The sequence below is a fragment of the Myotis daubentonii genome, chromosome 1, assembly GCF_963259705.1.
Source record: "Myotis daubentonii chromosome 1, mMyoDau2.1, whole genome shotgun sequence".
Lineage (NCBI taxonomy): Eukaryota > Metazoa > Chordata > Mammalia > Chiroptera > Vespertilionidae > Myotis > Myotis daubentonii.
Genome location: NC_081840.1, coordinates 47,329,457 through 47,356,649, shown reverse-complemented (window position 1 = coordinate 47,356,649; position 27,193 = coordinate 47,329,457). Strand labels below are relative to the sequence as shown.

At 40.1% G+C, this 27,193-nt stretch overlaps 1 protein-coding gene across 1 annotated transcript in view; it reads left to right on the top strand.

Annotated features, from left to right (window-relative positions):
* The window catches only part of RAB8B (RAB8B, member RAS oncogene family), a 65,637-nt gene extending 40,139 nt beyond the window's left edge, over positions 1-25,498 (top strand). The window contains exons 2-8 of the mRNA XM_059699181.1: positions 4,305-4,365; positions 7,384-7,444; positions 12,891-12,968; positions 13,954-14,043; positions 15,225-15,290; positions 18,201-18,251; positions 21,231-25,498. Coding sequence (XP_059555164.1) covers positions 4,305-4,365; positions 7,384-7,444; positions 12,891-12,968; positions 13,954-14,043; positions 15,225-15,290; positions 18,201-18,251; positions 21,231-21,323 — 500 coding nt within the window. The 3' untranslated portion in view covers positions 21,324-25,498. The remainder of the gene's footprint in view (positions 1-4,304; positions 4,366-7,383; positions 7,445-12,890; positions 12,969-13,953; positions 14,044-15,224; positions 15,291-18,200; positions 18,252-21,230) is intronic.
* The last annotated feature ends 1,695 nt before the right edge of the window (positions 25,499-27,193 follow it).

Here is a 27,193-nt window from a genome sequence, read left to right as displayed (position 1 = left end):
ATTTGAGTATTAGTCTAACAGATATTATGATTGATTCAACAGCTTTTCTGCTCTCCTAATTTTAGTAGCCTGTGGATCTGGAGGAGTGACCCAGCTCTGGGGAACGGGACTTGATTAATCTAAATTTAGGATAGGTTTTGATTAATTGAATCTTGCTAACTGACTAGGCAGTGATTGGTTCAGGAACTCAGCCTTAGTTCCCAGAACATGACATGCCCGTGGTTATAAGTCTGGTTATAAATCCAACAATGAGACTTGAAGGAAAGGTCGCTGGAGGCTTTGGGGAAACAGTTCTTCACTTTTAAGAAAGTTACACAGGAAGATGATCTCTTTTCTTCTCGGTATTGCTGTTGTGGTCAGGAACTGTTATCAGTCAGAGGATGCAACTGATACTCCCAGGAGGGAAGAGCCAAAGGAGATGCAGAGAAATGAGCCGGAACTACTGGATCGAGCCATCTCCAAACCCCAGCTCACCACTGGGCTTGTTATATGAGTCAACAAATTACCTTAAGATAGTTTGATTTGCAGTTTCTGTTGCAGCAGAAAGCATCCTATTTGATATAATTGTCTTATTATTCTTATGAGTGGTTATTCTTTTAATCTTGGAGTAGCCTCAGAAAGTTATTTTTCCTTTAAAAAGTAAAGTGATTATTAATCTACTATATATTCTGCTGATATTGTTGTCGAATTAAGTGCAATATAAAGATCTTCATTCTTTTACTGTAATAAGATTTCTCAGCATCCGTCCTCTTGTTACTGTAGTGAACGAAGAACACGTTGGACTTCCATGGTTTTCCTAGCTCTCTCCACACGTAGCAGCATTTAACCTTTATGCGATGTTGTAAGCATATTTAACCTTTCACTTAGTATCTACTGTGTACATGTTTCTGTGTGCAGCCTGACTGGCAGAGAGGATGGAGCTCTTGCTTGATGTGAGACCAATTCAGAGCAATATGTTAATAAGCCAGATAACACAGGATTGAATTACTGGCCAAAGGCAGGCCTGGGAGAAGCGATGGACATGGCTGAGTAGACAGCTGAGGAAGGAGGGAGGGGAGAAGAACTGCATGGGTGGAGAGGCATCCTCAGAGAAGGCTGCCCAGTGAGGTGGCCACGCACACGCAGAGGGGAGGACGGGTGCAGGCCGCTGCGAGGAACAGAGGCCTAAGGGAGAGCGGTGGACGTAGTGTCGGGAGAGCGGTGTATCCAGTGGAAGAGGCTGTGTTGCCAGACCGAGGGAGCTGGAAGTTGGATCCACAGCCCGTTAAGTAGTGAGGTGGCATTACCTCAGGGATTGCTGAATGTTATTTTCACGGTGTTGGGCAGGGGAATGAGACCAGGGAGAGAGGTGGGCACAGCATCCTGGGAAGCTATTATAATCCTTGCGTGATGTGACACGATCTGCAGGATAATAGAATCTGGATGTGTAATATCTTACATTTATATGGAGTTTCAGAGTCCCCACAGCACAGTCATACACGTTATCTAATTTACCTGTTAGATCCTCTCCATCTTTTTTAAGGATGAGGAGAATATAGAGATTCAGAGCAATTAATCAACCTCCGAAAAGTTGTTAATGACAGGCCCTAACAGATAGTCTGGGTCTTTTAACTTCCAGGTTCTGTGCTTTTCAATAATAATATAAACAACATTTTCCATTTTTAGTGAAATTCAACTTGTGTTCATTTGACTGTGCTCTACAGCATTTGTCTATCAACTGGCTCCCGACAGGCGCAATAAACAAAAGCTAAATACCAGTTCACAACTCTTACACACATTGAAAACAGCTGAATAGTGAAAAGATGGTTAAGTTTCCCAGATAATGGTAAAACCTCCTCAGATAACAGAAAGGTAATCCTTCTAACAAATACAAAAAACAAAAGGCTAGGTCAGTAGAAAGTTTCCTAAATGTTTTAAATGAATGAGAGTAACTGAGACTTTAAGGGAGCTTCAAAATGGCTTTGTTGAATGAAGGTGGAAAAGTTGCCCAAGACTTCCAACTACAGGCAAAAACAACATTGGAAGAACAGGAGTTACAATCTCAATGAGCCAGAATAAGGAAAGTATTCATATGGACAGGCATTTGATATACATCATCTCTTATGTAAACTGTGAATGAACTATTAAATGATGGAATGTTGGATAGTAGCCTTCCAATTGAGAAAGTTAATTTTCCAGCTATACAGTCTACATTTTAAAAGTCATGGATTTTTCTTCTTTTTTTATTATGGTTTAGACACACAAACACACACACACACACAATTTATCCTCTTAACCATATTTGTATGTGTATAGTTCAGTAGTCTACAGTTCAGTAGTCTACAGTTCAGTAAATATAGTCACATTGTTGTCAAACAAGTCTTTAGAGAGTATTCATCTTTTGCAAATCCTAAAGTAGTATGCCCATTAAACAACTACTCTCTTTTCCCTCTCTCTCCATCCCCGGGCAACTACCATCCTATTTTCTGTTTCTATGAATTTGGAAAATTATGAATTTTTTAAATGTTAATATCAAGAAACTTTAATTGAATACCTGCTGGGCACTGTTCTTAATGTCTGGACCAAAAAACCATAAAGGATAGCTGCGAATTCCTCGAGGGCCTTTGTTACAGTGGACTCAGAAATGTGTAAAAAGATAAATCACAATAAAAATCAGTACGTATTAAATCGTAAATGAATGAGGGCCACAGTAAAATCTGTGTGATGCTAACAATAATATCTATACGGTTTTGCTAAGTGTTGCCCCTGCCGCTGCTGACCCTGCAGTAGTGAGGTACCCTGGAGGAAACATGAGCCAGATAACCTGGGATACTGGGTCTCAGATCGTCCTTGCTAACAGTAGTGGTGGTTATTAGTGAGGGAACGAATATTGAGATGTTGCCCTACTCGATTAGCTGGGGTGTGATAGTTGTCTATTTCAAGATCCACAAAAGTACCTAAAAAGGGCCCCGGGGGGAAAGTGCCACACAAAGAAGGGGGAAAACCCACTTGGTTTAAGCCTAGGTATTATATGAAGCTGGAGCTGGCAAGCGGCCTTTTGGGGTGTTCTCAATGTTGATATATAGAAACGTTGTGTAGCATAGCCCTTGAAGGCTCTCCCCACCCCATAGATAACTACAGTTAATGCTTAAGTCAGTGTAGAGGATACATAATTGACATGTGTGTTTTTTAAATGTCTTGGAAACCACTTCCCAGGGTTCTGTATAGAATGCAAAAGAATAGAAAAATTTAAAATACAGCTTGAGTAGCCAGATTATGAAGATTTAGCAAACTGCAACCGAGTTGTATTCACTAACAGGTCCCATTAGAGAAAGAGCGGCGGCTTGTTCCTGACAGAGCATGCTGATAATTGTCCAGGACTTTGTGGTGCTTTGTAGTTGAAACTGCTAAATAAGTATTGAGCCGCCATAGTGGGGAAGAAATAGGTGAGGGAGGGGTTGAACTTGGAGTGACCACCTGAGCCCCAAATGACTTTCTCATGCTACCTGGCAGGCTCAGTTGAGTGCTTATTAAGTTTGGCTTCATATTAGAATTAATTACCTAGAGAGCTTTGAAAATTACTAGGGCACAGACCTTACCCTTGGCCATTTAAGTCAGAATCTCACAATTTGGGGAAGGGAGCAGGCCTAGTTATAAGGGGTTTTTGTTGTTAACTTTTAAAGTTTCTCAAGTAATTCTAAAGTTCAGCCAGGGCTAAAACTATTTTAGTTATTTCAGCTCTAGCCAGTAAGATGTGGGGAACATTTATTAAAATGTATGTAAAATACTTCTTAACTGTATAAAATAAATAGATAGGCTTTCCCATCCTTGCCCTCAAATAGACAGGGTTTTTGTTTGTTTGGGGGTTTTTTGTTTTGCTTTTTGCTTAGCCAGTTGCAGATCCTAAAGAAACAACTGGAAGGGAGATGAGGAAGACATTGTGAAGAGGTCCCATGGCTGTCTTTAGGGACAGACTGAGCATAGGGGGTAGGGGATAGGAAACATTGTTTATATGTATTTCAGGAAGTAGAAAATATGGCATGTTCTCAATCTATCCAATTTATGTAACTTTGAGGGATGTTGTCCATTTATGTCAAAATAACGACACACAAAACATTGCATTTAACATGTGTAGGAATTCTTTGCAGAGTAATTCCTTTCTTCAGCCTGGATTCAGAGCAGACATACCATTCACACCCTCTTTTGTGTTCACATTTTCCAGGGCGTTGGAGAACTTTTTTTTTTCAATAGAAATCTTTATTCTTTTTCTAATAAGACTTGGATTACATTTGAAGAAATTTAGCATGTCTTTCTTTTTCTGGCAGGAATTGATTTTAAAATCAGAACGATAGAACTTGATGGAAAGAAAATTAAGCTTCAGATATGGTAAGTAAATATATATATATACTATATACATACATAAGAGTTTCTACTTTAGTTAGGAATTGAATGTGGGAATTAAATGTGCATTGTGATAAGTTAGAGATATTCTGTGGTAGCTGAAACATCTTTTCTTTGTCAGAACCAAGGGGAAATGGGTAAGTATTCACAGGTCTCTCCACCAAGAGTGGGCAGGTAAGGAATGGTATCCTCACCAACTTACAGCCAGAAGAGATCTGAGAACTCATTCTTCCCAAATGCTAATTTTATCGGGAGGAAACTAAATTCTAGAGTGTATGTTACTTTTTCACTGTAGTTGTTGCAGCTGTGAAATCAGATAAGGCTTAGTAGTCAAGTGGTAGGAACCCTAAACAGGAAGTGCAGATCTAGGTTCTTGCCAGGACTACCTCTAAATTGAGGACGTGGAGCCAGTTGCTTCCCTTCTTAGAGCCTACTTTTCTTCATTTGTAAACTGATTGATTAAACGGATGATATCTGAGTTCCCCTCCAGCTCTGATATTTTATCATTTATTTGTATGTCTTCTCATTAAATAAAAAAAAATGGGGAACTCTTGACTAGCAATAGGGAGAAAAAAGTCATTCTTATCCTCTCTCATGTTGCAATATGCAAGCAGAGATCTCCTTAAGACCACCCAAATCTGACTGGTTTATTCCTGAAGAATCTGTCAAACTGCAGTGAATAAATATGGTTCTTTCAGATTGCCAGGTTGGATATTTTTTGCTTGAACTCAGAAACTCATCGATTTATTTTTTTAACCTCCTATAAGCTGGTTTAATTTTTTTCAGTACAGGGCCTTCCATGGTGAGCCATATAGAATTGGAGCCTTGGGAAAGGTTTTCGATGTGTACTGGTGTAATGTGTGATGATGACAGTAGCAGACACAGCTTAGAAAGTGAGAGCTCCACAGACTATCCAGGGTAAAATAGTAAAGTAATATATATGAACTTATTTTTTAGGCTGATTTTCTTCCTTGAATCTCAGGATGGGAATAGAATGAGAACATTGTATTGAAATATACTAGCACCTCTTTTACAAAGGAGGAAACCAGAATTTAGGGTGGTTAGTGATAAAGCTCTGAGGACAACCCAAATCTCCCAGAGCACCATGTCAGTTTTATATATTAGCATAGTCATTCCCAGTATCTGTCACTGGAAAACATTGTGAAGGTTACCACAGGCTACCCTTTTCATCTACAGTGGGACCTTGACTTACGAGTGTCCCGACTAACGAGTTTTTTTGAGATACGAGCCGTCTCTCGGCCGATTTTTTGCTTTGAGTTGCAAGCTCAAAAAAATTCGGGTTACGTACGAGCCAGCTTCAGATACCCCACCGCTAGTTGGTGCAGCGAACGTCACAGTGATTTGACATACGAATAATTTGAGTTATGAGCTCCATCACAGAACGAATTAAACTCGTAAGTCAAGGCCCCACTGTATTGGTATTTAGTAAGAAGCCAAAGATTTTAAAGATATAAAACAGTGTTTTAGGGAGAAAGTAAAGAGAATTTCTGATTCTGTGCTTATGTCCTGATCATAACAATAGGGCGTGTTTCTAGGCGCCTGTGGGTGATCAGCTAATTAGAGTTTAATATAACAGCAGGGCACTGCTTATGGGTGCTCTCAGCAGCAAATGGTCTCTATCTAGTCTTCACAGCCTGCACTTAATATGGAAGGGTTTCCCCTCCAGCCTCACTGCAGAGCTGTTTCTAAGTCAAGTAGTGTGTTAGAATCAATAATATGTTGGTCTGCTTAAAGGTGCTTGGCTTGTATTTTCTCCATGACTTCTTTGCCATGTGCCAAATAAGTGCCCTGTATAGCTAATCCTGATCAGTGACAGAAGGGTTAGGTAAGATGACTGAGGTGAGGCCTGGCCCTGCACTAAACAGTCGAGATGTAGGTGGCTTGAGTCTCATTCAAGGGTATGAGCTGGTTAGTGGCAGAACTGGGACCACAGCCCACCCCAGCCCATTTCTTCTACTGCAGAATAAGGTTGCTGATAATAACACACACTGGGCTGTGGTGGGCATCATCTGAGACTATCTCCTAAGGTTTACATAAATATTAAGGGATTTAATATTAAGGGACTTATTAATGTTTTTAATTTATTATATTTCCCTTAGGCCTTCATCTCTTGTTTGGGTTTGGTATGCATTAGATGTCTAGTATATTTTCACAAGTGCCTCTTTCTTCCCTACAGTTAAATTATACAATTTAGTTTGTCTTAGTAGCACAGGGAGTGAATTAGTTCTGCTGGTAAGTAGCAAATTTAGGAATATTGATTTTCCCAGATAGCAAGTAAATTTGATCTGCTTTACAGGGACTTACTTCAATAAATGTAATTGGAAGCATTTGTGTTTTTTAGAATGTATTCTAATGGTACGCCATCAGCTAAAAAGCAAGAATATATGAAAGCTCATGTAACTTTGCAGTGTTGTTCATATTGGAAAGTCTTTAGAAACATTGTCAACCATTATGTGTTAAACTCCAGGTTCCCGTTTAATTACGGGTTCCATCGCTGAGAAAGTTCTCGAGGAGACCCATTTTAGTGTGCTTGGCTAAGCAGAACTTACACAGTAATAAGTCCAGCCCAGTTGCTTTCTTTGTACAGAAATCAGACTTTCGCTCAAGAGAGCAAAATGCCATAATCATTAGGCATTTATTAAAACGATTATAACTACCTCTAGGAGTCCAAGAATTTAGAACTATTCTCTTCTCCCCCAATATGTATTTGACTAATTCAGCATGCCGGTTCCTAGCAGGCCATGGATTTCCCTATTGCTGCTTTTATCATCAAAGTCCAAGTTTTTCGCACAAGTCATTGTGAGCTCTTGACAGGCTCCCGTGGCCACCACCGCCTCCAGCTCACAGACACACACAGGCTCCCTTTGTATCTTATTCCCCTCCCCTGAAACCACTGCATTTGTGAGCAGACCAGAATGATCTCTCCTCAGTGTTGCTGATGATGTCTTTTAAAATTGCTCTCTCCTTTGTTTAAAATTTTAGGGACACAGCAGGTCAGGAAAGATTTCGAACCATCACGACAGCATACTATAGAGGAGCCATGGTGAGTATGTTTGGGGATTTTGCAATTCTTCAGGGGAAAGTAAAACATGAATATTCATTTGTCAAGTTTATAGGATTCAAGCTAAAGTCTATCTAGTACAGGGGGGAACATATTGTTTTTTAAAATATATATTTATTGATTTCAGAGAAGAAGGGAGAGGGGAAGAGAGAGAGAGAGAGAGAGAGAGAGAGAGAGAGAGAGAGAAACATCAACAATGAGAGAGAATCATCTATTGGCTGCCTCCTGCGCGCCCCCTACTGGGGATCAAGCCCGCAACCTGGGCATGTGCCCTAGACCAGAATCAAACACAGGACCCCTTGGTCCACAGGCAGATGCTCTATCCACTGAGCCAAACCAGCCAGGGCGGAAAATAGATTTTTTGATGTGAAAATAAAATGTTTTCTGTTCAGTAGCTATATAATTTGCCATTAGTTTTTATAATATTAATAGGTAATTGGCTTGTAGGTGTTTTAGAACTCCTACAAACATCCTGAGTGATTGTATGTTTTTGTGATTTTTCCTTTTATTAATACCTTTGCCACATCTTAGCAAACCACAAGCTTTGTGACTAAGTATTCATTGTTTGCACCCTCTCATCATTCAGCCTTGCCCCATCATTCCTTACCTCTCACCAGGCCCCTTCACCCACTCCTAATGGCTCAGCTCTCTAGATGCTCCTCCACCAGTGTTTTGCCAGCTGGCCAGGAAGTAGCTGAATGATATGTGACTCTCTGAGGTTTAGAATCTGATGAATCTTAACTACCAAGGCCTTCTTTTGCTACATAGTAGCCTTATCCTTGTTATCATAACCTCACCCCTTGGCTAATTTCCATCCTAAGGCCTCATCTATACAACCCAGCTATATTCCTTGTTGGCTCAGAGCAGATTCTGTGTGTTGCTGGGAGTACGGTGGTGAACAAGGCAGCTTAGAAGCAGAGCTGTACTGAACCATGCCTAGAATGTCAGGCCCAGACCAAGGCTTTCTCTCTGGCTTTCAGGCCTAATCCAAGCACTAGTTGGAGCTTTGAATTTTGATGAAACTCAGTGTCCTCAGAGTGTCTTAGAGGGCTGAGTAATTGAGTTCATGAAGCTCAACCTAGACAGACTGCGGGGTACCAGCTGCCATCATATCCAGCTCATTGTCTAAAAGACTTGTGTTCCTGGGAGTAGTGTCAGGGTGACAGCTGTAGGGGCGAGAGCTGTCCCCTTTTTAGGAAGATGTGGTCTGAATCCACTGATCCCTTTATCATCATGCTGTCCTCCATTCCTCCTCCACTGCTACTCACCCTCTATTTGAGTACCAGTAATTCATCCCCACAGAAATATTGGGGATTTCTTTTCAAAGCTTTATCACCTTGACACTACACACCACTAAGCACTTTATATGTATGTATTCCTCACACTTTCATGATTATGAAAGGTCATCATTTTAAGAAAGAGTTGTCAGCTACTCTCTATTTTGCTTAGATTATAATCAAAGGGAAGGGACTTACCTTGTCCTGCCAGGAAGAAGTTTGTTTGTTTGTTGTCTGTTTTCCCCAGGAAGAATTTTAGGAATAAATAAGAACATTTTAGCAGGGATGATTTAGAATAGTTTACAGGTAATTTTGATTATACATACAAACTTTTCTATTGGCCAGTTTGTTATTTTCCATGAGTGATGTATTGATACCACTTGCCTGTTTGTTTTCACTAGAGGGTGGGCAGGAACTCTTGGAGTGTGGAGCGTGTTTCCTTGGATGTCTAACTCTAGTTCATGGTATGAGGAAAGAGGGCATTGAAGTGCATTATTTAATTTAGTTTTGAGGATTGCCTGGCTTTTTCATTTGTCTACTGCCTAGTCTTTCTTCACATTATTCAGATAATTAGAAATTGTTGCTATTCTCAGATAGTATTGTCTTTTCCATTTTTTGAAGGTAGGGATTTTTGTCTCTTTTGTTCTGCTGTAATGCCAGTGCCTGAAACGTAGTAGATGCTCAATAAATACGTGCTGAAGGGGTGAATCAGTGGGAAATTTCAGACCAGAAACAATGTTAGATAAATCTTTGGGGAATCCTGCTGTGCTGAGTCCTGGATCTTGTAGGTCATCTGTTGCAGTGGCATGTGGGGCCATCATGTTCCTGTGGGGGCATGTTTTTATTTCAGCTAGTGGTGGTCCTGGCAGGTCTAGCGTGGTTGGTCTGGTATGCAGCATGTTGATAAGCACTGCATTGGAATCCACCACCATCACAGAGCCTTTTGGTCTATTTCAAACTATTCAGCAACATTTGTAGGCACAGCAGTAGCCCTGATGGACAATTGGGCTTTTGGAGAAAAGGACCATATTATTGCATTATCAATACTTCTCATAGACGAACACTGTCTTAAGGACTTAAGGAAATTGTTGTTATTATTGGTATACTAGAGGCCTGGTGCACAAATTCATGCACAGGTGGGATCCCTCAGGGTGGCTTGCAGGGATTGGGCTCGCAGCCCCAGCTCCTGCCCCCAGCCTTGCAGCCCTGCAGCCCTGCCTGGCACCTCGCCATGGCCTGGCGCCGCCCCTTCACCTGCTCTACCATCCTGCCTGCAGGGCAATCAGTTGGGGCCAGGGGGGGCCCCCCACCCAGCTCTGTCAGTGCCTGGGTGCGAGGCGGCAGTCCCGCCCCCCTCTGCCACTGGTCACCGTCTGCGGGGTGATCGATAGGTCGATGGGGCCCCTGCTCACCTGCTCCACCATTCTACTGTGGTCTTGCTCTCTCTTGTTGGGGCCCATCAGGGCCTGCAGCACCTCCATTGCCACCCACTGCCAGGGCAGCGTTGCCTATGCTTGCCATGTTCCGTGCTGCCCCCTGGTGGTCAGCACACATCATAGTGAGCAGTAGAACTCCCTGTCTTGGTCAAACGACTGCCTGAGCGGTCAATTTGCATATTAGGCCTTTATTATATAGGATATCAGATATATAAAGTTTTAACTAGTACATTTGAGTTTGTATTTCCAACTGATTCATAATGCCAGTTTGCTTACATAAGAGATAGCCAAAGGGTTTCTGCTATTGAAACCAAAGATATAAACTAAAAATAGCTAGCTGTCATTTACTGAGTCCACGCTGTGTCCTGGGTTCTAGGTTAAGTACTTTATACATAATATCTCAGTAGATACGCAAAAGAACCCAGTCTGGAAAACATGCTGTCCTCATTTTACAAATGAGAAATGGAGACTGAGGGATAAAATAACGTCTCTGGGATCTCTGAGGAGATGCCTCTGACCAGAGCCTGTTTCTTTAACCACTACACTGTGTTCACGCTTCCCGTGCTAGCCCTCTAGAGTGCCACTGACAGACAGACAGTGAAGGTCAAGGTTGCCCATATAGCCCAAAGGGTCGTAGAGTGATGGCAATTATTTGGTTAATGTTAATATTATAGGCAGCTGAATACTTTGAATCAGGAATTATTCTGTTCCATTTTGAGGTGTTTTTTTTTTAATTGTGGTAAAATATACATAACAAAATTAACCATTTAAGTATATAATTCTCCACTTTGATTTTTTAAAAAATGATTTACATTAACAATTATAAAATCTCCTTTACTGTGTAGCCAAGTGAAATATTTGCATTCCAGGCTGGGAGGAGGGAGGGTAGAGGATATTACTTTTTGCCATTTAAACAATAATACATATTTTTCTGGTTATCAAAAGGTTACATGTAGTATAGGAAACTTTGAAAATCCCAAGAAATTATCCAAAATTTCACCTCCCTGAGTTAGCTTCTGTTAAAATTTCATTGTTTCCTGGGTTCTTTTATCTATGTGTCTATGTGTGTTTTATATGATTTATTTTTATATTTATTTACCAAATTGGAAACCAGACCTGAAGTACTTTGCCTACCATGTTAAGAAATTTTATTTTAAATATGAGTCCAGTGGAGTGATAACTTTAGTGTCCTTACGGAGAATGGATTAGAGGGGGTTAAGCAGATACCAATGAAAGACTCCGATAGTAATCCAGGTAAAAGCTAACTGCTGAGAATGTAACAAATGCCATTCATGTGTGTGAGGCAGGGGTGTCATATTCGGGAACCGTGGAGGTTGTTGGGCCTGCAGGACCGGCTGACTGTGAGGGAGAGTACTCGCAGGGGCCCGCTTGGGCTGGCCGGCGGGATTGTCGCCCTTCACCAAAACGAGGGCACAAGGAGGGAGGGAAAGTTTGGAGGGGACAAAGACAACCTCGTGTTTTACTTAGTTGAGTTTTCAGTGACCACAGAGGACATCTGGGAAATGATGCCCAATTAGTTGTCTTCAAGTCACACCTGACCCCCGTTTGTCTATCTCTTTCGCCACATCTTTATGCTCTTCTCCAATGGGATCTCCTACTTTTGCCAAACTGACTTTCTTTCCCTCAGTCCAGTGGGTTCTAGGCCTTCCTGGTCAGCAAGATATTTATAACGTTTCTACTATGTGCCAGGTACCTCTCCACCCCAGCCTCACACCTTTGCCCAGTCCAGGTCTACTCAGTCCTCAGAACTTGTCTTTAATGTCATTTTCTCAGGGAAGCCTTCCCTAACCACCCCAGCCCATCAACCAGATTAGATTAGCATTTGTACCGAGCTCCTAGTACTTCATAGCAATGATCAAAATTATAATTAATTGTATAATTATTGGTTTATTGTTTTCATGAGCGGAGGAGGCCTTGTCTATCTTGCTCACTGTTGGTAATACTTAGTGTAGTATAAGGCACAGAGTAGATATCTACTAAATATTTGTTGAATGGATGAATAGGTGGGTGGATTTAGCACTTTATACAGAAGTGTGGTCTGTGATATAGATTTTGGAATATTAGTATACAGGTATCAGTTGAAACACTTAGAAGATAAACTCCTTAGAAACACCAGCCATGGGGTCTTTAAAAATATGATGACAATGCCTTTCATTAAACTTGCCTAACAAATGTATTATATTTTAAATGCCTGTGATTTATTTCGGCAGATAGTGACATTTTGATCAGCCTATATAAAAAGACATAATTTTAAAGTGGTATGGTTACAATCTTAGCGTAGGAGTAAGAAGCAAGGCAATTTCTACTTGAATAAAAAAGTGCACAACAGAAGTGATTGCCTCTTCCCCTCAGTGCTGTCTCTGTTTTAACTTAAACACTCTCTCAGCTCCAGTTTAGTGCCGATTCTTATCATAGGTAGTCAGGTGGAAAGGGTGTATCATCTTCACCATAATCACTAATTCATTAAAGGTTAACAGTGAAAATGTTAACAGAGTATTTAATTACCTGGTGAGGCAATGGGAGAATTTATTTATTTATTTTTGCTTCTCCATACTTTAAAATATTATAAAGTATTTTATAAAGACCAAAAAAGCCACAAACAAAAGCTTTCTGGAGGGGAGGAGTACACTTACATTATATTTTATAACTTTAAATACATACTGTACTAAATAAAGATCTGTTTTTCTCCTATAGGGAATCATGCTGGTCTATGACATCACAAATGAAAAGTCCTTCGACAATATTAAAAATTGGATAAGAAACATTGAAGAGGTATATATGGAAAGAGAATGGTGGTACTGGAGATCATCATGATGATACTGGAATGATGATACCTGCTGGGTGCTTATAAAGGCCGCCTGTCTCAGGAAGAGGCAGTTGAGCTGCTAAGAAGTAGGGCATGGGCAGGGCAGGCGCTCGCTTAGCGTGCCATGGAGGGCGAGATCTTCATCTGCAGTCTGACTGCCCTGCTGGATCTGGATGGGGGATGGAGGCAGATGGGGGAGCAGTTTCACAGAATTTTAAACTTGGGCCAGATATTAGAAGTAATTTCATCCGAGTCCCCATTTTACACAAGAGAAAACTGAGGCCAGAAAGAAGTGACTTGCTTATGCTAATACAGCCTTTAAAAAGGAGAGCAGGATTAGAACATCTGATTCCTGGGTTCTATCTGGTTCATCATCTGATTGGCAAAAGTTTATCTTTATTCCAGCAACTTATCGTTTTGCCCTTCTAACATTTTCTCCATCTTCGATATTTGAAGTTTGGTTTAATTCTAGATTGATTAGCATTAAGATATTATATTATTTTTGATATTTCAAAAAGAAATCTGACTCAGAAATAATTTTGTACACGATTATATTAACCTACATGAATTTATTTTTTAAGTAATTCAGAATCCAGAATACCTTCTCCGTTGGCTCACTCAGGACCAAGTTTTTTTTCTTCTTTGATCCAAACTAATATTTGGAAGTTTTGTTGTTAAATAACCATAAGTTTTATTTCTGTTTGTTCATGTACCAAAAGACATGAGAATGACTGTGAGCCTTTGGGAAGAAAGTTTGCATAGCCTTCTTTACTGTAGCTTTCCCCCTCCTCGCATCTTTTAAAATTTGCTCTGAATCATGTCTTGTGTCCAGTGAAAGGTGATTAGCCTAATTATTAAATTCATGGGTATGTTTCTAATAGGTTAGGATTTGGCTATTGAATAACTGGCTTTTTCAGGCTGTTTTTATAACCTTCTGTTTTTTTCCTACAGCATGCCTCTTTAGACGTGGAAAGAATGATCCTGGGTAACAAATGCGATATGAATGACAAAAGACAAGTGTCAAAAGAAAGAGGGGAGAAGGTAAATTTGAACTGAATGCATAAAGATTCAAATCTACTCACATTAAGCACTTATTTTCTTAGTATAATTATTGATTTAAGTGTTTAAAATATCTATATTTTAATCCTTTAAAAACAACAAGGAGATATAATCCATACTTGAATGGTACGAATTAGTATTCGAGATCCAACTCTATATACTGTGTAGTCATGACTCAATCCTAAAGAATTTGCTCTTTTCTGGGAGATAAAAATTGGTTCTTTTTCACATTCCTGCAGCTTAAAGTTCAGGCTATTTCTTCCATGCCCATAAGTTAAAGTAATTTATTCCCTTTGGAAAAAATTAATAAGATAGGTGAAGTTCAACAGTAATCATTCTCTAATTCATTTTTTAAAGAATATTGTACTACACATTAAATTTAGGTCATTGTGATTAACTCCTTATAACTCATCAAGCTGTGGATGTCATGTATTAGTCATTTATAGGCATTGCTCTGTTTTGTGTCACGCAAAGCAAAGGAGTTTATTATATGTACATGTTTACTTCTGTGACATTTTTAAAATTGATGTAGAAGCTTCAGTTTTTAAGTCTGGTAATTTTGTTTTAGCCGTGTGTGTGTGTGTGTGTGTGTGTGTGTGCATGCATGCTTTCAATCTGAAACTATTTTTACCTAAAAACATTCTCTTAATTTTGTTGTTATAAATGAACTGGGAACTCTTTGGGAGTAGATGGAAATATGGAAGAGTTCACATTTGTCACAATCAATAGAAACCAAAGCAATGAATACTTAGCATTTTAAACTTTTCTGTTAAACGCCAATTTATTAAAAAAATAATGAAAAATCAGTATAGTCACTGTTGGAGAATTGTACTTTCAGAACAGATAAAAGGGGTGAATGAATCCCAAATTAATGGTAGGGGGTGAGTGTCTGTCACAGTCTTTCTTGTAAGTATAGAGAACTAAAAGTATAATAGGAAAAAAGAGAAGTACTGTACTTAAATTGTGAGTGGAAGTGGTGCCATGTTGCTTATGATAATTAAGTTAGATCTCAATTCAAACACAGAAGGAAGCAAAGAGATTTCAGAACCACGAGAGTTCTTAACTAGATAGACATTTGGGACTTTGAAAATCCTAAAAAATATAAATGCTTTATATGTTCAAGTAACTTGCACTATATTTAAATGTTTCTGCTTGCCTTTCAGTTAGCAATTGACTATGGGATTAAATTCTTGGAGACAAGTGCAAAATCCAGTACAAATGTAGAAGAGGTAAGAAAGACAGGTGTGGTGACTTGTTATATAGTAGCACTAGTGCTTATCTGCCTATGTTCAAGCGATTCTCAAAGCCTTGTTATTTTCTGACTTAGTGATGCCTTGTGTGAACTCCACCTCCATGTTGTGAACTGCTGTGCTTCTGACTTTTATGTGGACCTGGTTGTTGAATTTCTAGCACCCAACCTCCACAAAGAATATATAGGGTGTCCCAAAAAATGTGTACACACTTTGAATATTTATTAACATACAGTTTATTTAAAAAATTTAAAAGAATCCACAGAAGTGAATAGTGTTTTTTTGTCAATGCCTGTTTTCAGACTGATGACTGGTTCTGGTCCAGGCACTGCTGATAATGCGAAGCAAAGGAATCGCAAACATCAAGAATCATTTTGTTTGTATTTGTGTGCCCTCAGTTTGTCAACTGTTGCTTGTTTTGGACTTTAAACTTTATCTTTTATGTATCCCTATAAAAAAGTCTAGTGGATAAATTTGCTTTGTTCAAAGCTTTGCCCATTATTTCAAATCAGTTAAACTAGAAAAGGAGTGAAAATTGAGTGAGTGATCAGCTGTTCAAATATGTATACATATTTTTGGGGCACCCTGCAATCACATAGAGAAGTGAATATAAGATTCACTGAACAGAAGATAGATGCTCAGTTTAAGTTCACTTTTGTCCTGTATTTGGGAAGCTGGAAACCCTGCACTAGCTGACCAAATGCAGTGTCTTCCTCTGCTCATTTATCATCGTTCATGTCATCCTATAATGGCCTATAGCAGGCAAATCTTAATTACTTTCGTGTGTGTGTGTGTGTGTGTGTGTGTGTGTGAGAGAGAGAGAGAGAGAGAGAGAGAGAGAGAGAGAGAGAGAGAGGGGGAGAATTAAACTGTTAGATTATTAAACAGATTCCCTTAATGTACATGTTTAAGTAGATGATATATATGATATATTGTACTTTGATGGCATTTGATAGAAGTAAGAAAGTGTGTTTACCAGAGAGTACTTTAATAAATTTTTAGTAAGTTAACTGTTAAAGAAAATCTAACCATCTAAAGTCTTCTAAGAATAGATTTTCTTTACCAAGGGAAGAATTTCTGATAATATTTTTGTGGTTGTTGTTAATCCTCACCCGAGGATATTTTGTCATCGATTTTTAGAGAGAATGGAAGGGAAGGGGAGGGGAGAGAGAGAGAGGGAGAAACATCCATGTGAGAGAGAGACATCAATTGGTTGCCTCCCAAACATACCCTGACTGGGGCCAGGGAGCGAACCTGCAACCCAGGTACGTGCCCTTGAATTGAACCCGAGACCATTCAGTGCGCGGGCTGACACTTCAACCATTGAGCAACACCAGCCCGGGTGATAATATTTTCTTTATAAAAACATTTTAAAAACTGGTCATGAAAGTATTATATGTAATATGTTTTAATATATGTAATTCACTTAACAATAATACTGATGATTTCATAAATATTTAATTGCTTAGGCTACTCACTGTTCACCATATCATCATAGCTAAAAATTGAGGCTTAAATGACTTTATTGGATAGTGGACAATGATCATAACTTTTTTTTAAAATAACTTAAACTCATATTCAGGTTGGCTAATGGGTGTTAGGAAACAGGAACTCTCTACTGATTTATTTAGATCAGCATGGATAAGCAGAAAAATGCTTCCTTCCGCTTGCCACAAAAGGATTTCCTTCCATCAGAAAGAGGGGAACCTCTTAAGTCTGCTCTAATGGTGGAGGCAGGAGCAAAGCTTGCTCACTGAGTTGGCCCACATAGGGTTTCCCCCACGGAATGAACGCAGTACCCTGGCTTACTGGAGTAGGCTGAGGCCTCTGTTAGTACCTGTGCCCTGATCACACCTGTGGCCTAGAGACAGCATTGAGCTATGGAAGTGTAGAGCTGGGAGTTCCCCAGCTGCTTAATCTGGCCCGGTATTCTGCAGAAGTTAGCAATTTCCCAGAGCTTTACCTTAGTGTGGTTGGTTAGCCTCATAACCACTAGGATGGGTTTACTTAGAAATTTAGACTTACGGGTGACCAGTGTGACAATGAGACACCGATACTGAGTGATAATAATAGCTACGTATTGTTTCTGTTTGACTTGATTGGAAATAGTTCTTTTGCTAAATATTTTTTGGGCATCAAGCATGGTTGGGAACAAAGAGACTGATGTAACAGTGGAGTTAGCATAGACACAATTGAAGAAGCTTTAAGTCTTAGCTCCCTAAAAACAAAGTAGGGATGATAGGGTTAAAAAATGTTTGGTTTGGATCACGAGACACTAGGCATAAAATGTCACTAGGATGAATCAGAGTTGTCCTACCTGCATTTCAACTGATATCCATGGTGGGGGGTTTAACTGAGCTGTAGGCACTGTCGGGATTTGGAATGTTAAGGTTATATAAGGTATAAGAGGGAAAGTGATTTGAAAGAGGACATTGGCAATACAAGACAGAGGTTTTTGTAAAAACATATTTTAGAGCCACAGGGTAAAACATTTGTTCATTCACTGATTAAACAGATATTCAGCATCTTCTAGATCAGGCCCTGTGCCCCGCGCTGGGTGTGCAGGGGTGGCTTAGACAGAGCTTCTGCCCCCTAGGTACTCGGGGTGTACTGAGGAAGCTCTGCATAACTGAAACCTGTCGTTTTGGGAAGTTGGCCAGATATTATGTGCAGAAAGTATTTGACGAATGAATGACAGTTTGATAACACTGGAAAATGTTTGTGATGTAATTGAAAAATAAGATATAATAGTCATTACAATTATATTCTTTTCTAAATTAAAAGCTTTAAAATAATATATTTATAATGTAATAGTAAAAATATTCTACATTTCTATTTAAAAATATATTATAAATATATAATAATGCAATTTTTTTGGTTTATCTTTAGGCATTTTTTACACTTGCACGAGATATAATGACAAAACTCAACAGAAAAATGGTTTGTATCACTTGTAATTTTATTTTCATTATACTGTTTGTAAATTTGTGTTATTTATTCTGTGTATTTATTTGATTAAAAGGATATGTCTGATTATAATATATGTGAATATATTATTATATTATATTATATTATATTATATTATATTATATTATATTATATTATATTATATTATACTAGAGGCCCGGTGCACAAAAATTTGTGCACTCGGGGGGGGAGGGGGGGTCCCTCAGCCTGGCCTGTGCCCTCTCGCAGTCTAGGACCCCTCGGGAGATAACGACCTGCTGGCTTAGGCCTGCTCCCGGGTGGCAGAGGGCAGGCCCAATCCCTAGGTGCAGCCCCTGGTCGGGCTCAGAGCAGGGCCAATTGGGGAGTTGGGGCGCCGCCCCCTGTCACACTCAAGGCAGGGTCGATGGGGAGGTTGTGGAGCAACCCCCTGTCACACACAGAGCAGGGCCCATCAGGGGGGTTGGGGCTCTGTACCCTGTCACGCACAGAGCAGGGCCCATCAGGGGGTTGGGGTGCTGCCCTCTATCACCCACAGAGCAGGGCGGATCAGGGGGTTGGGGCGCCGCCACTCTCACACTCAGGGCAGGGCCGAGGGGGAGGTTATGGCTCTACCCCGTCACACACAGAGCAGGGCCCGTGGGGGGGGGGGTGGTTGGGGAGCTCCCCCCTATCAGGCACAGAGCAGGGTGGATAGGGAGGTTGTGGCCCCGCCCCCTGTCACACACAGAGCTGCAGGGCGATCAGGGGGTTTGGGCGCTGCCCCCTGTCATGCTGATTCCAGTGCCGGGAGGCCTCACGGCTCCGCTGATCCCGGTGCTGGGAGGCATATTACCCTTTTACTATATAGGATAGAGGCCTGGTGCATGGGTGGGGCCGGCTGGTTTGCCCTAAAGGGTGTCCTGGATCAGGGTGGGGGTCCCCACTGGGGTGCCTGGCCAGTCTGGGTGAGGGGCTGAGGGCTGTTTTCAGGCTGGGGGTGACTGAACTCCCAAACGCTCCTTTTTTCCTTTTTTTCCTTTTTTTTTTTTTTTAATTCTGGGCCAGCTTTAGCTTGAGGCTTGGCTCCAGCTCTTAGGCCTCCGGCTGAAAGTAGGTTTCTGGCCTTTGCTTACAATGTTGCGAATCTGCTGGCTGAAGTTGGGCGTATTTGTTACAATGTTTCTTAAACTGCAGGCTCAGAGGCCTGCAGCCGCAGGCGGGGAACGTTGGCGTCCTCCATCACTGAGGCAACCAAGCCTCATGTTAGTTTCAAGCTGCCTGGCTGCCGGCCGCCATCTTGGCTGACAGTTAATTTGCATATCTCGCTGATTAGCCAATGAAAAGGGTATCGGTCGTATGCCAATTACCATGTTTCTCTTTTATTAGATAGGATTATATTATATTATATTATATTAACTCTTTTTTTTCTTGACTCACATATTCAGCTGGTTGAACTTTGTTTCTAATTTCTGTTTCTTCAGGTTTCATGTTTCTTTTTTTTTAATATTTTTATTTATTTCAGAAAGGGAGAGGGAGACATAGAAACATCAATGATGAGAGAAGATCATTGATAGGCTGCCTCCTGCATGTCCCCTACTGGGATCAAGCCTGCAACCCAGGCATGTGCCCTGACTAGGAATTAAACCATGACCTCCTGGTTCATAGGTCTATGCTCAACCACTGAACCACACTGGCCAGACCAGGTTTCTTATTTCTGAACTGCAGCTATTTCAGTTCTTTCATCTGGCTCTCTAAATGGACTTTCATTGAATTTTGATCCAAATTTTAAAATAATGCACAAATTAAATTTTTGCCATAAAATTGTTTAGTTTTGATGTGACATTTATATTTATACTAGTGGCCCAGTGCACAAAATTCATGCAGGGGCGGGTGTCCCTCAGCCCGGCTTGCACCCTCTCCAATCTGGGACCCCTTGGGGGATGTCCAACTGCTGGTTTAGGTAAACCAGCTGTTGGATATCCCTCTCGCAATCCAGGACTGCTGGCTCCTAACCGCTCACCTGCCTGCCTGCCTGATCACCCCTAACCACTTTGCCTGCTGGCTTGCTCACCCCCAACTGGCCCCCCACCAGCCTGCTTGCCCCCAACTGCCCCCCCCGTCGGCCTGTTCACCCCCAACTGCCCCCCTTGCCGGCCTTCTCTCCCCAATTCCCCCCCCCGCCAGCCTAATAACCCCCAATTGCCCTCCCCTGCCAGCCTGCTCACCCCCATAGCCTCCCCCCCTGCTAGCCTGATCACCCCCAACTGCCCCCCACTGCTGGCCTGCTTGTCCCCAACTGCCCCCCCTTGCCGGCCTGATTACTCCCAACTACCCCCCACTGCTGGCCTGCTTATCCCCTAACTTCCCCCACCACTGGCCTGATCACCCCCAACTGCCCTCCCCTCCTGGCCTGATCGCCCCTAACAGCCTCTGTCTTGGCCCCACCACCATGGCTTTGTCCAGAGGATGTCCGGAAGGTTTCCTGGTCTAATTAGCATATTATCCTTTATTAGTATAGATATAATTATGATCTTGACATTTGCTTAAATTTGAAATGATCTCAGTGATGAATCATTAGGACAACCTTGAAAGTTTATTTTAACCTGAATTCTGAATATGATCGTATACTTTATGTTACCAACACTTCTTACCTCTAATAACAAAATTGCCTGTACTGATATCTTAATATTGTTTCCATCATTACCCTTGAAACTTTACACTCTGTTGGCAATAATTTTTTTGAACTGGAAATAGGAGCTTCCCAGCTGATATTAATACGTATAAAAGGTGCTATCCTAAAAACATTTTTCTCATCTAAACCCTCCATTTCCAAAGAAACCAGTAACATCAGAGCTTAATGAGTTCCTCTTCTAATAAAATACTCTACTGAATACACATTTATGATATGGTTTGATATATATTTTTTTTAGATAATTGGGGTCAAACCATTGAACTTTTGTTTTCTTGGTGACTTTATCTTTTGTTTTTTAGAACGACAGCAATTCATCAGGGGCAGGTGGACCAGTGAAAATAACAGAAAACCGATCAAAGAAGACCAGTTTCTTCCGGTGTTCGCTACTTTGATGAACTTTTTCTGAGAGACTGCAGCACACCTAGAGGACCCTTTCCTGCTTCTCTGAAAGCACAGGTCACCCAGCCTCAGAATCACACCGCCAGGCTGCTGCTGAGAGCACCACCGAGCCTAGACCTCTCGACACGGAACACCTAGTGGATTCCAGCCACACGGCCTAGCGAGATAACAGGCTCCTTTTTTTCAAACATGGAAGCAATGAAATGGAGACACATGCAAGACTTGTTTTTCTCTTTGTTTTATTGCCTGTTGCAGAAGCTGCTATCTTTTCTTTTTCACTTTGCACATCAGTGTTAGCCATTCCCTGTTATAGCAGTCTTAGACTCTCACATGCACACTTTTGTCTCATAAAGTTCTAGACAAATTTGTGCTTTGGGGATGTTTAAAACAAGAGTAGAACATTTAAAGCAGAGGTCAATATAACTAAAATTAAAGGACATTTGGTTTGATGTTATTAAAGGACATATGGCCAGATGTTATTACATTCATGGCATTTACTTAAGGGCTCTGATTTGTGATTTTCTTAAATAAGAATCATTAAATTCTGATAAAATTTATCTTAAAAATTTATAAAAATGTCCACCTATTCATCATAGGCTTTAATTTTTTTATTTCTTATTGTTTAGCACTTTGCTTCACTCTTGACTTTTTAGCCAGAGTCTGGGTAGCTGAAGAAATCACTTTTCAGTTGATTCCCTCTGCCTAATCTATAAAAACTGCATTTGGAAATGACCTTAATCTCATTTTTCCTGGGGTTCATATTTGCTGTCTTTTCCTATATTTGACCTATTGTAATCAGTCAGTTATCTAAAACATAACATATTTGACCATTGTTGTCTGCTCCTAGTTGTGAACTCTTGAGCTGAAATTTTACATGGGCAGAGAGATGTACCATTTAGGGTTTTATTTCAGTGTCTAATTGTGGTTCCATCACATTAGCATACATAATATATTTTGTCTTAGGTTTACTCCCCAGCTTGCTGATTTAGTTGTAATACCCAATTCCTACCATGATTCCTGTGTACAAGAGTTAACAAGAGTTAATTTAAATTTTAAAGCTTACCTAAAGGAAGAGATATGACTTTTTAACATAAATTTAGTAGAAATAGCTCTTGGTAATGGTGAAAATGACTTTTCGTTCTGTTTTTACTTGGGTTTTTAAACAAAATAAGAATAAATAGACTTAGTGCAGCCTCTAGGAAAAGTCTTGCTTTTTCATTAGAGACAATATGAGCAAGGTTTCAGTTTTAAAACAGCTACTGTTGAATGTGTAGAACCCAGTTCCATCTGTTCAGGTTTGTTGTTAAAGAACTTGGTCCAGTCATCTGGGCTGAAGCCAACCAAAAGCTTAGCTGTCTTTCTCACCAAACCCTGGAACTGGGATACCTTTTGTAGATGAAACCATCACATAGGAAAAGAAAGGGATTTAGTGTTAACTGTGTGCCAAATTAAGGTCATGATGTCATTGCTGTTATCCTAGCCTTCAGTGTCTTAACACAGGGGAGTAACAAAGAGGTGATGAAGGAAATGAATTCTGTTGATAATTATTCCTCCTCTTAGGCCTGTTTTGTTTCAGAGTTTACCATCATGCTTGAAATTAAGTATTGGAAATGGAAGTGGAAACATTGCTTGTTACCACAGAGAATTCTGCTTCAAATTAAGATGTATCATAGGATGCCTGAACCATTAAAACTTTTTGAAAACTTATGCACAATTTAGCTATAGCAAACATAAATATTCCAGAGCTATTTTTGATGGGTACACTTAACATTGTTAACAGATTTTTTAAAAACTTACCTATAGGCTTAAAGGCATCTGTTGGTGTCCAAGTATAATCAAGTGGTTCCTTGCATGAAAGTTTGTAAGTCTACCATCTTAAAATTAGATACATCTTTGGAAATAAAAAATAATTTCTTAGAAACATCTTGTATTCACTAATATTCTGAAAAAAAATTCCAAGCAGTTAAGCTTTCTGGAGGGTAACAAAGTAGTTTCTAAAAGGCAAGTGCTATGACACCATGTATGAATGTAATTCTCTTAGTAATTTACCTCTGACTATTTGGTGTCTTAACACTTTGGTTTATATTATCTCAGGGGTTATCTGCAAACCAAAACTGACATATCCTATGGTTAGCTTTTTTTTTTTTTTTTTTAACAATGCTTTGCTTTTGTTTTATTCTTTCTCTCTTCTTTTGTCTTATATGGATTAATAACTAGTCTCCATGAAATTCCCTTTGAAAGAGCCGTGAAAGCTAGATGAGTCTAAAGGTGCTCTTTGAAGTAGCAGCAATTTGGGGTATATGCTCTGTTGTATATAAACAAATCGTCCTTGCTATTTTCTTACATTTAGTCTTGCTAAATTGTATATAATTTGAGCTAAGACCATAGGAAATTCACCTTCTGCATGGTAAAATGACCCAATAAATATTCCAATTTGCTTAATAATGTACATATAGTGCATTATTTTTTCTATTTGTAGATGAATTTAGTGAGAGATAATTGTCTGTTCCCTGCTGAAACTGAAGAAAACTAGTTTTGTGTGAACATTTCTGTGGCCTATGGATCAGTACATGAAGATTTTGCAGCAGTACTAGTGGTATTCAGTGGCTGCACTTTATTGTCAGTGTGCTCATTTCTGCCACTGATTGACTAGACCTTTTCAAATAGAGTCTGAGGGTATCAGACAATGGAATGTGCTGTAACTGAGCAGCATGAAAATCAGTGGATTGTAAAAGGTTTCACTGGGAACTGATTTTAGCTCTATTTTACTTCAGACAGATTATAAGAAAACAACCCACCTGTGCATCCGTTAGGAGGTGCTGCAGGGTTTCTTACTATTTACATGAACATTTTGTGCAGTCTTGATTATACATTTTCAGAAGACTATACTCTTTACTTTGAAGGACTATTTTTTATTATACCTCATTTAGCTAACTAGTGTTCTAATACCCGGTAGAAAAACAGTGAGCCAGCCTTTATGCATCCAACACAATTTAGATTATATGTTTTGTTTTGAACTAAAGGCATCATTGGGAAAGGTAGGAGGTAGTTTAGAATAGAAATACATGTCATAGCCAATAGTGCAAAAAAGAAGTATTATCTCCATTAATAAATTTAGCTGTGCAATATAGATAAATGTTTGCAGAAATTTCTAATAAGAGATTATAACTCCATTTTACAGGTTCTAATGCTGGGAATCTGTATTAAGGCTTATATAAAGTTTTTCCTGTGAACTGTAAGTGATACATTTAAGCAGACTTTCTTTTCTAGTTTATGACTTAGACTTCTTTATAAATTTAGTTCTTAATCTTTAAAGATGAGCTTCTAAGCTTAAAATTTTAGAACAGCACTTCATTATGTTGGTGTACTTGTGTCAGATTGTAAGCAGTCTTTTCTGCTGTCAGGTTTTATAGTTTTTCTTTTAACAGAAACTACATTCCTTTTTCCTTCTTGTTATAGCTAAAGAAGGGAAAGGAATGTCTAAAAATGAAATTCCCTGTCCTAGCGAAACCTAGAGAGACAGGATATGCTAATGAAATTTCAAATGCTAGCACAATTTTACAATAGAATTGGTCTTTTTTAAAAGACTAATAAAATGAATGAGTGTCAAGCTCACTATGAAAAAAAAATCTAAGTGACTGAAATTTACAGAAATAAAAAATTAGCAAACAATTATTTTAGGGATATTTTCAAATTTTACTTCATTTTTTTTGAAATAACTTATACCATATGCAATTGCATTTCATATTGCCAACAACTAATAGAACTTGTTTCATTTTCTTACATTTTTTAAAAATGTGAACTTACTAGAATTCATTTCTGTGGCCTTACAGGTGGGTTTTTATTTTGTTTGCAGCAGTTCCTTTAATGCAAAATGCCATTACTCTTTTACTAAAATCATGCCCCCTAATGGAAAAATATCTAGTTTTTCCATAGAATTATCCCACTGCATATGTATTGGTGTTTTTATTTTTGCTTCAACAGCTTAATGTGAAAAGCTCCTGCAGATAAAGTGAGCCTGTCATGTGGTTAGTCTTGTTTAAGCCAATTCATTAACTGTGTACTGATACTGTTGCTGTGTTTTTGTTGTTTTTTAAGTGGATTTTATTCCAGGTGAACTTTTTTTATAATAACGTTCGTCTAAAATAAAAACTACATAATGAAAATATTCATGACTCTCTGAAATGGGTTGCAGATTCTGAAAATTTTTCTTCGAATTTATAGGTGTGTGACTCAAACCATGGCTAACTTGGGATATTTTAGCAAACTTTCTCACTTAGAGCTGCTTAAAATGGCCAGATCTCCTGCTCATACTTAGTTCAGAATACATTGAGATTATTCTGTGATAGCACTCCAGCCCTCCCTTCTTAGTCCTTGCAAGTTTACTTCTTGTTGTTTTGTTTTCACTTCCAAATAACACGGTTCCAGGGCCCAGCCCTGCTGATGTTCTACCACGTGCTTGTGCACGTCTCCAGTCGTAGCCTTTCCTGCTCATCCCCACAACCACTCCAGACCTTCATTCTTCTTCTCACACACCCTACTTCTTTCCTTCCCTCTGGTAAACAGACCTTTCCTCTCCTGCCTCACAGGGAAGCATCCATCTAAAACCACCTTAATTGCCTCCCCCTCCCCAGCTCCATGGGCAGCTGCCCTCATCCTCAGCTCCCTCCTCTTGTAGCAGAGACATTCCTCCTAGTTCGTGCTTTCTCTCTGGATTCATCCCCGCTGCCCCTTTATCCTGCTTCTCAGGGAACTCACAGCTCTTATACCTTCAAACGCTTATCCTATGTGATCCCTTTGCCCTTAGTATCTAAGCATCCTTAACTCTTCCACCCCTTTGCCTCATGTCCTTCTCACCTATTGCTCTTTCTCCTCTTCTAGCCATAGCTAAGCTTCACCCAAGGGTTGCCTATGCATACTGTCTTCACTTTCTCTTTTGCATGTATTCCTCAGCCTACTCCAGTTTGGCTTCCTCCCTATCACTTCACGGACATCATGTTTACAACCGCCTAGTTACGAAAGTAGCTGGCAGTTTTCTGTCCTTATCTTAGCTAACTTCTTGTCAGCATTTGATGAGTACTGTATTGCTCCCTCCCAGAAATGTTCTCTTAATTTCTGTGACAGTCTTCCCCACTTTTCCAAAATAATTTCATCCTTTTTCACGGCTCTTAAATTTGTTTCTGTGGTAGACTGAATAATGGCCCCCAAAGATGTCCATTCTAACCCCCTGAACCTGTGAATGTTACTCCATTTGCAGATGTGACCTTGAGATGGGAGATTATCCTGGATTATCCAGGAGGGCCCTCTGTAGTACCAAGGGTCTTTATGAGAGGGGCATAGGAGGAGTCAGAATTAAAAGGAAATGATGTGATGACGGGAACAGGGAGAAAAGGTGTGATGCAGGACTATGAGCCCTGCTAAAGCAAGATTACCTAGCAAGACCATAATTTAGAATGGAAGAAAAAATAAAGAGCTTCCCAGACAAGAAAAAACTGAAGAAGTTCATCACTGCCAAACCAATATTATAAGAAACTAGAGGCCCAGTGCACAAATTCGTGTACCAGTGGGGTCCCTTAGCCTGGCCTATAAGATCAGGCCAAAACCAGCTCTCCGACATCCCCCGAGGGGTCCCGGATTTTGAGAGGGAGCAGGTCAGGCCAAGGGACCCCACTGGTGCACGATCGGGACCAGGGGAGGGACTGTGGGAGGGCTCCAGGGTGTATCTGGTCCTTCTCGCTCAGTCCCGATCAGCTGGACCCCAGCAACAAGCTAACCTACCAGTCAGAGCATCTGCCCCCTAGTGGTCAGTACACATCATAGCAACTAGTTGACTGGTTGTCTTCCCCCTGGTGGTCTGTGCATG